The following is a 14,105-nucleotide window of genomic DNA, read 5'->3' as shown; positions in this document are numbered from 1 at the left end:
AAAAAAAGTAGATTCAAATAGTTGTTGTTGAGCACTGTCACAGAACAGAAATGCAAGACCATAGTTGTCAAACAGACAGAACAAACTCGATTTCTGAGGCATTTCTTTGAAATGTGTGTCCCAAATTATTTGTTTTTTTGAAGGTTTCTGCAAAGTTGTGCCATACAGTGCTATAGTAAACCCCACTCTCTTCTCTTAGGCCTCACCATAGAAACTCTACAACTAACAAGTCTGGGGTAGGGAGCACTGAGGGAAAGAATTATTTTTATGGCTGGGTGGTGGGTTTCCCAGCCCATGGGAGGCAGAGGCAGGTGGATCTCTGAGTATGAGGCCAGCCTGGTCTACAGAGTGAGTTCCAGGACAGCCAGGGCTATACAGAGAAACCCTGTCTCCAAAACCAAACCAAACAAAAATTCCCAAAACAAAAAAACAAACAAAAAAAAACTCCAAAAATCAAAAAACCCCCAAACAAACAAACATAAAACAGGTCTGGCAGCCAGGGATGCTGCTCGCGGGGCCGGATGATGGCAGCCAGGGATGCTGCTCACGGGGCAGGATGATGGCAGCCAGGGATGCTGCTCACCGGGCAGGATGATCCCTTAGCATACTCAAAGCCCAATTGTACCTACTCTGAGTCTCTAGCTAGTACCATATACACCATGATGGTCCCTGGCTATAATCCCAGGTCTCAGGAGGTGGAGACAAAGTGGGTCTTGGAGTTCGAGACCAACCTGGTCTACAGAGTAAGTCCCAGGACAAAAAGGAATCTTGTCTTGAAACGCCAAAAAAAAAAAAATTTCTTTAAAAAAAACTAATTAACTAATTAATTGTGTGTGTAATCATGGCTCCCAGAAACCAATAGAGGGCACTGAATCTCTTGGAACTAGAGTTTCAGGCTGTCATAAGTGGCCTGATACAGGTGCCAAGAATAGAACTTAGGGCCTCTGCAAGAACAGTGCATCTTCTTAACTGCTGAGCCCCCTCGCCCCAGTCTTTATTTTGATTCTTCAAAGCCCAGAAATGAGGGTGGTAAAGGCCAGAGTAAGTGAGCACCTCAAACTCTGCTGCAGTTTGAGATTTCATTCCACAGCGGGGGGAGGGGAGATGCATGGCTAGGCTCTGGTGTAGCCCCAGCTTAAATAGGACCCTGAGATGTTAATAGAGGCTTCGGAACTCTATAGGAGCGCTGCCTGGTTTCATAAAGCGTTGCCTGGAGACAAATCAAACGAAAGACTTCAAAATGGGAGCTCTGGATGCACTTAAGTCTTTGTTTCAAAATGATTTCCTCGTGTGCATGTGTGTGTCTTAAAAAAAAAAAAAAATTTCCAGACGTGGAAAATGGAAATGCCTTTTGAGGAGGCTTAATGAAAACTAATTTCACAGAATTGCAAAATGGCCTGGGAAAGCCTGTGCAATTCACTTAGATTCCAAGCTGAAGATGGGGTAGGGCAAGCCTGACAACCCGAGGAGTCTCCTGGGACTTCAAGTGGGCAGCAACCACGTGGGAAAAGATACCTCAACTTTGGGAAAAGGAGACAGAGAAATGCAGCACTCAGACACGCTAACCAGAAAGGGGAGGATACAGTTAATAATGCACTTGGGTTTTTGAGTCTGTCGCCTTGAGGGCACAGAGTCTCTGACAAAGGACAACCCACCCCACCCAGCACAAGGGTCCCAGGCAGCCAAGTCTGACTTTTATGTCTTCACATGGGGAAGAAAGGACCAGACATTCACCAACACCAAGGATGCTTGTTCTGCCCCCGCCCTCCCCACCACGACTCTGGGAGTTTCCTGGAGGTCCCTGCCAAAGCCTGCTTAGCCTGTACCATTTCCTGGGCTTCGTTCCTTCCTTGGAGCTGTGGACTTGAGTCTGGATGCTGGCTCGATCTTATTTTATCTATGTGGCATTTGCAAACTACCTTTCCACATCCGCTTATTGATCCTATGGCTTATTGCCTCATAGCGAGGTGCTAGAATATTCTTGTGATCCTATTTCTCCCACAAGATGCTTCTTGAAAGACGAGGCAGTGGCTCAGCTTTAACATGGTGGGAACAGTGAACAGCCACTGGATTGTAGGGAAGGAGTTGAGAAATTAGCCACTGGGCTAATTTCCTCTGCCCAGTGGCTACTCCTCTCTTCTCCCTGAGTGATGAGTCTGGCCGAGGGAGAAGAGGGGGTGTGGCTACTTCTGTCCCTCCCCATTAAAAAGAGGGATCCAGGGCACTGTCTGGGAGATGATGCGCGGCACCTTTAGATTAGTGCAATCTCCATAAGAGCTCCCTTTCCTGCAGGTGCTTCTTTTGCTCATCACCATGAGGATGCAGCCCCATGATATAAGGAGCTCCTAACCCTTGAGTGAATATTTAGTAATGTTTTCATTTACTGTTAACTCTACTGTGTGGTTCATTACACCCTCGAGTCTTGATTTTCTGACAGTAAAACACAGAGACAATTTCTTTTCAGTTCACACCTGGGGATCCAGCAGCTTGGTTGGATCTCAGGGACACCTCGACCCACGGCTTCCTGCCCTGCTTCTCAGAGGTGAAGGGGCTTCTCCCATCCTCCCGTCTCCCTCAACACCTGGATAGAGTCTGGGGAAGAAAAGCTTCTATTTGTGCTGTGTCTATTTCGTCTCTTGGAGCCATCAGGCACCTAGGGAGCTGCTCTTCAGAGATGAACGCAGGGAAAATGAACATCTTGGCTCAGGCCACTCACGTAACACTAGTGCCATTTCCTCAGAGATGCTCAATTAGCTGGTGGCTTCAAACATCTTTCCAGAGCCGTGGCATCACCGCTTTCAGCTTAGGGAGCATGGGAGGCTAGGAAGGAGCTTTAGGGTTTGCTCCAGCATGACTCATTATGTGACTAACACATGGTGGGATTAGTGTATTCAAAGGAGTCCCCTGTGTGAGGGGCGGGGAAACCATTAGCAAAACGACTCCATATGACTCACCCACAGTGAGCTCTCTATCCATGTGGTTTGCAGAGCCATCGAAGCATTTCCTGTCCTCAGCATAGACTCAACAGTGGTCAGACAGCCCTTACCTCAGGCCCCACCTTTTCCCTTCCATAGGTCCCGTGTCTTATTGCCTCACAGCGAGGTGCTAGAATATTCTTGTATCCTAATTCTCCCGCAAGATGCTTCTTGAAAGGTGAGATAGTGACTCAACTAGTGAAGTCCTTGCAGCACTCAAACATGCTAACCAGAAAGGGGAGGATACAGTTAATAATGCAAGCTTGGGGATGGAGTTGTATCCAAGAGTCACATAAAGAGCCAGGTGTAGCTGTGCACACCTGTTGTCCTGGCTTTAGGAGGCAGAGGCAGGATTCCTGGAGGTTTGCTGGCCAATCTAGCCTAATCGGTGACGGCTGGGTTCACTGAGAGAGATCTTCTCGCAAGTCATGAGGTGGAAACTAGTTGAGGAAAACACATAGCATTGACCTCTGTCCTCCCCATGCACACATGCATACATATGCACATGCACACACATGCACACATGTGCACACACTCACACCTACAATACACAATGCTTCTTAATGCCTTACATTTCCTGAATTAATTAGATATTTGAAATCATTGCACTGGAATGCTAGTAGACCTGCATGCACACCTTTTGATTGAAGTTGTGATGCTTAAAAAATTCTGATGGAATATGGTGGCATGCAGTGACATAGCTGGACTTAGAGTCACAAAAGAATGCACCCTGTTCCTGGGACAAGGCTCTTTCAGAGATGCAGTCTAGTGCACAGTGGTGGGAGGATTTTAGAGTTTTCCCATATACCAGCATTAAAATACAGCTCTAGACTAATTACAAAGCCATTAGGAACTCTGGAGGAGCAGACTGTGTGTCTGGAGAGGACCCAGAAGGGCGCAGGTTCTCCACCAAATGTCTGATTACACAACCAAAGTAGAATGAAGATTAACACTCGTACAGTGTCCTTTTGCATTGTCCTGAGTGCGCATCATCAGTTAATGTAACATCCACAAAGACAGAGACAGAGACAGAGAGACAGAGGCATTGCACTTGCTTTAGTCTATTTAATAAAGAAAACCCTAGAATGGTCTAGAAGGTCTCTAGGGTGGAAGATGGGGTTGGCAGTATTCTATAGAGTGAAGGGGTGGATTGGGACAGTGACACGGTGAGAGGGTGACCAGCCCATCAGCAGTGGCTTCCATACTGGCTGTGGGCAGAGCCCCAGCACTGCCACTTAGGTTGCATGAAGACATGGGCACTCTGTGGAGCCATAGCACTGAGCACCGCAGACTGCTCTTCAGAGTTGTGTGTTTCTGTGTCTAAGAGGCAATGGACATGCCAGACGGAGAAAACGGGACTGTTTGTACTGTGGCCACAATCTGACTGACATCACTGGGGAAACGAAGGTGCGGAGAGCTTCCCCGATGTCATAGAACTGTGCCTCCATTCCGCTGCTGCACGCTGGCCAGGGATAGTTGTATCGATAGGTGGTTCAGTCCCTGAAGGCTGGGAATCTGAGTCACAGGGCAGGTTCTGAGGCCCACGAGATACTCACTGTTGATGTTCCTGGGAGGTCCAAACCCATGGCGGGAATTCCATGTCTGGGAATTGAGCCTCTTGATTATGGTTTCATCTTATGGGCATGCCATACCTCAGCCAGTGCTGTGTCCCATTCTTTAAGGCAGGGCTTGGCCTCAGGGAGGAGGCTTACTGGCACATGTGTGGATGAGCTGCGGGTGTTCTATGTACTTTCATCAGGGGGCAGCCTCAGAAGTACTCTCCTTTCCTACTCTGCCCCTCCCATTTTGCCAAGTGTTCTGCCTTCTCCTAGCTCACTGCAAAGCTCCATCACCAAACAGTTGGCCACAGGATCCTCTCCCACCAGTCTCCTAGGGACAATTTTGGGGGCCATGAGACCATCTCATCTGGGAAAGTGCACCACTTGTGTTTGTTGGATGAGAAGCAGCCAGGGTGGACCACAGGGCCAGAGGCCAGCCTGAGAGAGGGAGGTCAGGCTCAGATGCATGAACTTTGGCCTTAGCCAGAGTCGGTACCATGCTAAGATACCAGCTGGGGGAGATGTGACCCTGGTACCAGGTGCGCATGCTCACACCAGATTCTTATTTTCATAAAACTCACACCTTTCCCTGAAATGCCATCATTTTGCTATTACATGCTTCTTTTCTTTTCAACGTGTCAGTAACAAGCAGAAACAATTGTGATGTTGTTTGAATACTGGAGCACAGACAGATACATTGCTTCCATCTTCCCCCTCAGAGATCTTCTGTATTCAATATCACTTCTGTCAACTCAATGACTGATTTTAGGGGTACATTATTACCCACATTTTTAAAAAATGGTCAGTGGGGCAAGTGAGATGGCCCAGTAGGTAAAGGTACTTGCCACCTAGCTTGATAACTTCAGTTTGATTCCTAGGACCCTCATGTCGGAAGGAGAGGACCACCTCCTCCAAGATGTTCACTGACTCCCACAAGCACACTTCTGGCTTGTGGAGAAACAGGTGTGGAGAAACATCTGTTCCTCCCCACGCTCACCTCCAGTAAATAAGCAAATAACTAACTGAAAAAAAAAACCTGACTGCCTTAATTTTCTAATTTTGTTGTTGCAAACACATAAAATGCAGCGTCTTAACTGTGTTTAGCTATACAGTGCAACAGCATTAGCTACATGTATCTTGAGCCACAGATCTCTGGATGTGTTTGACCTTGTAGAAGTTGCTATAGCCACAGAGCATCAATACAGCCCTCTCCTTACATCCTTCATCCATTGGGTTTCTAACTCTGGCTACATTAGATGCCCAGTGTGAAGGAGTCATACATTGTTTCTTTTTGTTATTGCTATTTGTTCTGTTTCAATTTGAATGCGTTTAGCTTGCTTTGCTTGCGGGATTGCACTAATGGATTGGGGCTTTCTATTGTCTCTTAAAAAGAAGCCAGAGAGAAGGTACGGTTCCTATTCAGAAAAGGGCTCGCTCCACTTTCAGCCATGTATTTTTGTTGTTTGGAGATGGGACCTAGGATCTCTCATATGCTCATCAAGTGCTCCATCACTGGGCTCTGCCCGAGCAGCTTTGCTTTTTATCCCTACTGACTGTGATGCTTGCAGGGGTTGTCTGGGTGTTATCTTTATTCTGTAGTGGTTTCCTTCAAGTACCAGTGTATCGAATGGTTTATTTTATTTATTTATGTTGTGACAATGTGTTAAAGTCTGTCAAATGAATTCTTTGAGGTGATCATGTGATTTCCTCTATCTATCTATCTATCTATCTATCTATCTATCTATCCATCCATCTATCTGTCCTGTTTCACACCATCCTTGCATTCCAGGAACACATCCTACTTGGTAATGATGTGTCCTTATTTTAAGCTACTTTTGAGTTTGGCTTTCTAGAATTTGGCTAAGAACATCAGTATTGGTCAGGAATGTTGACTGTACTTTTCTTTTCTGATAGTATTTTTTCTTATTCTTGTTTCAAGATAAGCCTGGCCATATGAAACAAGTCTGGAGGTGTTGCCTCTCCCTCAGTGTTTTGGGAAGGGTTTGGGCAGAACTTGGTTAGTTCTTTAAACATTTGATGGGACTTCCTACTGCAGCAACCCCCCCACCCACTCCTGAACTTTATTTTCAGGAGGTTTTGACTGTGGACTCAAATTCCATAGTAGCTACATCAGCTCAGGGTTTTTGTTGTTTTTGACACAGATTTGGTTATTGAATGTCTGCTCCTGCCACCACACCTTCCTAGTCTCATGGAGTCTTATTCTAACTGCATAATGGTGGAGGCTCGAGTGCAAACTGTGGTACCTTTCCTGAGACAAGAGATATAGAAGCAGTTTACAAGTAGTTGTATTTTTAATATGAGAGATGAGAGAGGGAGAGAGAGAGAGAGAGAGAGAGAGAGAGAGAGAGAGAGAGAGAGAAGAGCAGAGGCCCTGGATTATAGTCCACATTGATTCGAGATAGATTTAGCTAGAGTTTTAATTCACTAGAAGAGCCTCTTTTACTGTTTCATACTCTAATAGTGAAACAAATTACAAAGTAAGTCCACTATTTATCGATTAAATGATTCTCAGTTTCTTAAACCAGACACACTTTCCCTTTAACCATAGACTATTCTAGATGATTCCGACTATCAAACAGTATGTTTTCAAACTCAGTACAGAAGGAAAAAAGTGAGAGTCTGAATTAATATATTGATGGTGTTATTGATTCTGTCCCCACCCCCAGTCCCCGGTCCTCTTTGAAGTACCCCTGGTCATTTGCTCACTGGGAGATGCTGAGTCCCACCACCAAAGGCACTTGGTCTCTAATGACAGAAATCAGTGCTTTGGGCACAGGAAAGAGAGGGAGAAGGAAGGAGACCTCAGTCTGGATGGAACCCCCCAAGCAACTGTGCAGAAGATGCTTGAGGAAGACTCCAGCCCCAAGATGATTCATTATTGGAGAGAAGAGAATTAGGAGGTTGCTGAGAAGCCTGGGGGAGGGGAGAGGAGGTGTCAGCAGACTGATGGCATAGGCTACTGAACATTTAGAACCTGAGCTTGTCTGGAAGTCATGTTTGCAGTTGCTAGCTGGTGCATGGTGGGAAAGCGGGCAATGAGCACTCTGCCCTTAGCTCTGGCTTCATTGTATCCCAAACCAATTCTTCCTAGGTTTGTTCTATGTAGATGAGATTCGAGGTTGGCACGTGACAAGGAAAGCACTGGTTAGCAAGGGAGGAAAAGGTGGAGTTGGACACAGGTCTCACTGCTTTTGGTCACGCAGAGCCTATTCCTATCTAGAGGACCAGTATCCCCCTGCATCCCCACACCTGCCTCAATTTGGAAACACTATAGTCATATAGTTCCTGATCATGGCTGATGTATGCAGTGATTAGAGTTAGAGATTCTCCCTTAGAGGGTCAGTGAATACTACTCGCAGAAGAGGGTGTCCACTTAGCTCATTTCCCTAGTCATCGAAGTGAGGAAAGAAAGTTCCAGAATATTCTGACATCACGCTGAAGGTCCATTTAGAAAATAGAACTACATTCACACTGTGTTTGGGAATGACCAGCCAGAGATGGGGATGGGTGTAATAAGGGAGTGCACATTCCCTTCCCAGAAGCCTCTCTGCTCAGCACAGAGGCTTGCAGCAGAGCGACCACTCTGGTAGAGAGAGCGCTGTGATTCTGACCTTCTGATGTTTTCAGTCTGGATTCAGAAAAGGAGAACCTTTTATTTTTCCTTTAACTTGCCTTGGTCCCCTTTCTCCTCTTGCCAGGTGGCTGCTCATCCATCACCCCTACAAACAGTGTGGCTTTCTCTTTTCCTTGTCTTGATGTCCCTCCTGGCATCCACTGAGATTTACAGAACTTGCCGGCTCTGGTGTTTTTTTTTTTCTCTTAAGCTCTAATAAAATTGTCCTCAAGCTTTAAAAATAAGTCCAGGCAGGAAGCGAGAAGCCTCACCACAGAGAGAGATCTGTGTCCCGTTGTTTGCAAGAGTCTGAGATCCCGAGGCTGTAGAGATTGGCTCTGTGGTTAATAGTACTCGCTGCTCTTGCAGAGGGCTCAGCTTCCATGGCCAGAACCCTCATGGGGCTTACAATTACCTGTAAATACAATTCCAGGGGGATCTGACACTTTCTTCTGAGCTCCAGGAGCTCCTGCATGTACATGGTACATATACACACACTTGAGCACACACACACACACACAGGCTCATATATACACATATATAATAATAAAACAAATAATAAAGTCTGTGGTCCCTTGGGAAGAGCTCCATATATCCACCGTGTGTTTTCTAGTCTCTCCTTCTTGACACCCAGCTTGTTTGTAGAATAGAAGACCGACCCGACCAAGGGCCCCACGCTCATCAGACAAATGCTTTATCTCTAAGCTGTATCTCCAGCTCACCTTTCATGTTTTATTTTGACACAGGGTCTCACTGAGTTGCTTGGGTTGGCCTTGAATTCATTCTGTAGATCAGAATGACTCTGTATTTGTAAATTTGTGATCTTTCTAGTTCAGTCTGCAGTAGCTAGGACTACAGGCCTGCACCACAGGCAAGTGTGTGTGTGTGTGTGTGTGTGTGTGTGTGTGTGTGTGTTGTATAGTCATATGTCACTTAAAAGTGGGGGCCCATTCTGAGAACTGCATTGGGTAACTTTGTCCTTGGGGGTGCATCAGAGTGCATTGTGAGAGAACCGTAATATTACTAGGTACTAAACCTTGAGGGATCACTGCTGTTTGCCAACCGGATGCCATTATGTGGCACGCAATGTATTTGTTTGAGTCTCCCTGTCTGCCCACCTGCCTGCATATTTATTGTCTACTCATTTGTGTTGGTTCAATCACTAGTTACACATGAAGCCTGTTCAGAAGTCTAAAAAGCACACAAGAAAATAAATGGATTTTGGAGAGCTAAAGACTGATCATTCTTTTCACCCCATCTTTTCTTTTAGGTTCATACTTGGTGCTTAGACATTCAAAATGAGGAAACACCGGCATCTGCCCCTAGTGGCTGTCTTTAGCTTTCTCCTCTCAGGCATTGCCATGACGCATGCCCAACAGCAAGCAGGTAAGGTTTAATTTTGTTCAAAAAAAAAAAAAAGTTACTAGCAGTGTTTGAATCTAGATCAAATCATCCAGAGTTTGACACGGGGCCTGGGAATGTTGAGAGTCAGCGGCATGAGGACGGACTTTCCAGGCCTTTCAGATATGTGTCCAGGGCAAGGTGGCTTTTCTTTCTCTTCTCTTCTCTTCTCTTCTCTTCTCTTCTCTTCTCTTCTCTTCTCTTCTCTTCTCTCCTCTCCCCTCCTCTTCTCTCCCCTCCCCTCTCTTCCTTTCCTTTCTTTTCTTTTCTTTTCTCTCTCCCTCTTTCCTCTTCCTCCTCCTCCTCCTCTTCCTCTTCCTCTTCCTCTTCCTCCTCCTCCTCCTCTTCCTCTTCCTCCTCTTCTTCTTCTTTTGCTAAAACTTGAACTTCAAATCTTAAGTTGCTTGGTAGCAGAATTGCCCTTACATTAAGATCTGAGTAGAGTCCCCATCTCACGAAGCGCACCATCTGAGAGGACTCCCTGAGTAGTCTCCATCTCACAAAGCGCGCCGTCTGAGAGACTCCCACATCTGCACTCTGGTCTGCAGGAAGAAGACAATTACTGTGATAAAAATCCTTTCCTTAAAAACAAGAAAACAAAAAGACACAAAACTCAACTTCCTGGTCTCTAATCATAGACACAGAATGACAATTATACATGGGACCATTGGTTCTTTAACAAAGATGTTTCCCTAAACAACTTTAAATAGCAGACTCCAATTTTCCTATTAGGAATTTGCTTTCAGAATTTTAGGGCAGCAAGATAAACTTTCTATGTTGGAACTGGAAGCCCTTGATGGGGTCTCCCTGGCCCTGGCTAGGGGTACTGGGCCTTCAGCAGCCTGTCTACAAGGTTGGGTTCCCTGGATGGAAGGGAAGAGAGTCTACCTTAGTGGGAGAACATCAAGGCTTAGAGACCTCTTAGGTAAACCTGGGGTGAGTAGAGTTTCGGAGGGAGCCTGGCTGCAGCTTCTGAAGGATCCTCCCAGGGCTTCCGATGGCCTGGTCCCAGGGTGTCTATACTTGTGGAGGGAGCTGATCATCCTCAAGCAAGCACAATACTGCTCAGGGGCTAGGCAGGCTCCTCTCATATAGAGAAATGTAGTAGCTGCTTAGAGAGCTCATCTTCACGTTCAAAATCCAAGAGAAACAAGACTTCTCCCTCTAAATATCCATGGTTTTCTCCACTTATAGTATCACTTGTCACATTACATTAATTGCAAGTTTTCTGAAGCCCTGTGGGTTGAGGGTAAGCTCACAGAGCATCAGTGGCTCCTTAGGTCTCTGTGGTGGTCACTTTCTACCTCACACTGAGGAGCGAGCTGCTAATGATGGTCATTTACCAAAGATAAGGACGCCTTTGGTCTGGTCAGATGGACAGAGGAGGGTCAAATTGTCACAAACAGTTGTGCCTCAGCTCAAAGACACCCAGGCTTGTTTCTCCTCTTCTGGAATATTCTGCTGACCCCTGATTTGGGGCTACTCGGTATGGGACTGGGGTGATTGCTGGGTGCATCAGCAGCTGTGTCCTCTTTTTTGGTTCTGCTCTGCAGGTAAGTCCTTCTACTTGCCCTCATTCAGCTGAGATGTGTGACTTTTTATTTGGTAATAGCAGAAGATCTGCTTTAGCTTATTTAGGAAGAGGTAATGGACACAAGGCCACTGAATGGGTAGAAAAACCTGAACCAATGTCTTTTTTTAAAGATGTCAAAAATGGTGCGGCGGCTGACGTAGTGTTTCTAGTGGATTCCTCCTGGAGTGCTGGGAAGGACCGTTTCCTGCTTGTTCAAGAGTTTCTGTCCGATGTTGTAGAGTCTTTAGCTCTGGGAGACAATGATTTTCGTTTTGCTCTGGTCCGACTCAACGGAAACCCACATACCGAGTTCCTGTTGAATACGTACCACTCTAAACAAGAAGTCCTTTCTCATATTTTGAACATGTCTTACATTGAGGGAAGCAATCAAACTGGAAAAGGATTAGAATACATAATTCACAGCCACCTCACTGAGGCTTCTGGAAGCCGGGCCACTGATGGAGTCCCTCAGGTTATCGTAGTGTTAACTGACGGACAATCGGAAGATGGCTTCACTCTGCCCTCAGCAGAACTTAAGTCTGCGGACGTTAACGTGTTTGCAGTTGGAGTTGAGGATGCAGATAAGAGAGCCTTAAGGGAAATAGCAAGTGAACCGCTCAGTATGCATGTTTTCAACCTAGAGAATGTTACCTCACTTCATGACATAGTAGGGAACTTAGTGTCCTGTATACACTCCTCTGTGAATGCAGAGAGGGCTGGGGACGAGGAGAGCCTTAAAGACATCACAGGTAATGCCTTCTTCACTGCTGGGCTGCTCCCCGCCCTGCCGCTCTGTGGCTCTGTGGCTGTGTGTGAGCTTAGCAAATCCTGGCCTAAAGCAACATCGTGCCTAAGAGATGCTGGGGACTTAAGGGAAGAGATGTTCTCAAGCTTAAAAACAAAGGCGTGACTACCCTTCTTCTTCAGTCTCCTTCAAACACAGCTTCCGCCTGTACCAAGAGGTTTCTGAAACAGCCAACATATGAACTTCAAAACCCGCATTCGGATGCTATCCTAGGGTTAGTTTACCTTCCTTAAGAAGAAAGCCTTCCTCTGATGGGTAGGCATCCACCTAGGAGCAGGGAGCACCAGGAGGCACTGGGCTGAGGGAGGAGAGGAAGGAAGCCTGTGTTTGTTTGAAAGACAGAATCAGAGGACAGTGTCTTAGCTGTGATGTGCTTCAAGATTTTATTTATTTTTATTTTAGAAGAAGCTGTCCTAAAGGGTGGGTGACAAGCTTGGGAAAGAGCCATTGCTGAGCTATGGTATTCCTGCCCATAGTTTGCACTCTTGTGCCTTTTGTACCCTGGGACCGTAACCATGAGACTTTTTGGATTCTAATGCCCTACTCGTGGTCACCTAGGACTATGCAGCAGTAGGTGACTGTCACATCATATGTTAACATTACACAGTGTGACAGACAGACCCAGTGACTGGAGAGTCCTTAAGTCAATCAAAACTATTGATTTTCCTTCCATGGATAAATGTCCAAAAGATTGAGAGGGAAGAAATGTGACAAGAATGTATACATTCTACAGCTCAGCAGCAATCTTGCCTGTGGCTAGGACTAGTTTCCTTATCAGCCAGGCGTAGGGGCGTGGGGTGGGGGGCCCTGTACCAGAGCAAAAGTCCTTGAAGGGCACAAGTGGGAAGGAGGGAGATCCTGAGAGAGTGGGTGGGGAGTAGAGAGGCATGCTGGGAAAGACATCTCCTCTAGAAGAGGAAGGGACTGCTTCGCTAGGATTCTGGGGTGGGGAAGCTGAGCAACCCAGGTAGAATAGCTGTGAGTGGGGGAGGAGAGCGCCAGGTTTGGGAGCCTGCAGTTAGAGCTATTTGGAACAAGGATCACAGAGATTCGATGAGGGCTCAAGCTTGGGAAATGACCGTGGACTTGCAGCAACACCCACTAAAAGCCAGAGCTTGCCAGCCAAGGGACAATCTCACCAATGTGCCCCTCCCCTAGCTTGTTTCAAAAGAACTCTCAGACTGAGAGAATCACTCAGGTCATGAAGATTAAAAGCTACTAAGACCTTAGCCACACCCTCCTGAGGAGTCCTGGCAGGGCAGAAGAGGGGGTGAGATGCTGGAGCGAATGGGGAGAATTCTGAGAGTCACAGGCCCAGATGCCTGGGGACTGTCCTTAGAACAGTTGAGTATGTATGGAGGGCGTAGCCAACGTGTAGTTAGAGGGCATTTGGAATCGTGGAGTTGGAGAATTGGAGGGGTTGCCAATGAGGCCAGAAGGGCAACCTATGCCTTCTAGAGAGGTCTAGGGGAGAGGCTGAAGAGGTGAAAGGCTGGTCATCCACACAACCATGAAGGTCTCTTTAGACAGCTCTTGAGTATGCAGTGTGGCAGCAGGTTGATTGCCAGGCAATTGAGGCCATGGAGAGAGGCTAAGCACAGTGGGTTCTTGACTAGGGAAAGAGTGATCTTACAGCCAGGACTTAAGGCAAGTACAGCCCTGAGGAGGTGGTAGAGGAAGCTAAGTGCACGGGTAGCTTTTCCCCTTTGCCAAGAGGATGGCCGAAGGAAGGAGGCTGGAGGTAAAGCATCTGCTGAAGTCAGTCTCCTTCAAGGAAGATGCTAAGGAGTGGGATGAAGAGGCAGTAGAGAATTTGAGGCATGAGTCAAACACTCCATGGGTCGTGTGGGGCACCTAGGGGAGACAGACCGAACAGCCTTTGGGATTATAATCAGATCAATGGGTAGTTATAAGGAAATCATGTCAGACCAGTTTCATCACAGGGATTTAGAAGTAGGCAGGTGAAGAGAGAGGTGGTGGGTGTCAGGAGAAAGAAACCTGCTGCCATGGACATGCAAGGCTTGTGTACATAGGGCTTTGTGAATAACACATCCTAAGGAGTTTCTGGAGGCTGGTCCTCCAATGGCTTCCCCACGGTTGCCCGTGATCTCAGCATTGGTAGGATTAGGGTCACCAAGGTCTATCAAATGACAGGGAG

The 14,105-nt window shown here is 46.7% G+C and overlaps 2 protein-coding genes across 2 annotated transcripts in view; both read left to right on the top strand.

The window, feature by feature from the left end:
* Positions 1-14,105, top strand: part of Col6a3 (collagen type VI alpha 3 chain) — an 81,312-nt gene that overhangs the window by 6,589 nt on the left and 60,618 nt on the right. Inside the window, 1 exon segment of the mRNA XM_031368378.1 lies at positions 9,439-9,554. Coding sequence (XP_031224238.1) covers positions 9,467-9,554 — 88 coding nt within the window. The 5' untranslated portion in view covers positions 9,439-9,466.
* On the top strand, positions 11,017-12,301 carry LOC116088754 (collagen alpha-3(VI) chain-like). The gene has a single exon (XM_031368379.1). It carries the CDS (start codon positions 11,156-11,158, stop codon positions 12,050-12,052), a length of 897 nt encoding a protein of 298 aa, XP_031224239.1. The 5' UTR covers positions 11,017-11,155; the 3' UTR covers positions 12,053-12,301.

Source organism: Mastomys coucha, unplaced genomic scaffold (genome assembly GCF_008632895.1).
Source record: "Mastomys coucha isolate ucsf_1 unplaced genomic scaffold, UCSF_Mcou_1 pScaffold14, whole genome shotgun sequence".
In the NCBI taxonomy this organism is placed as follows: domain Eukaryota; kingdom Metazoa; phylum Chordata; class Mammalia; order Rodentia; family Muridae; genus Mastomys; species Mastomys coucha.
The sequence above is the reverse complement of the archived record's forward strand: the minus strand, read 5'-3'. Positions and strand labels throughout refer to the sequence as shown.

What these genes read in the sequence shown, in the direction of transcription:
- LOC116088754 (XM_031368379.1), top strand. Translation starts at nt 11,156, where the DNA reads ATGTGTGACTTTTTATTTGGTAATAGCAGAAGATCTGCTTTAGCTTAT.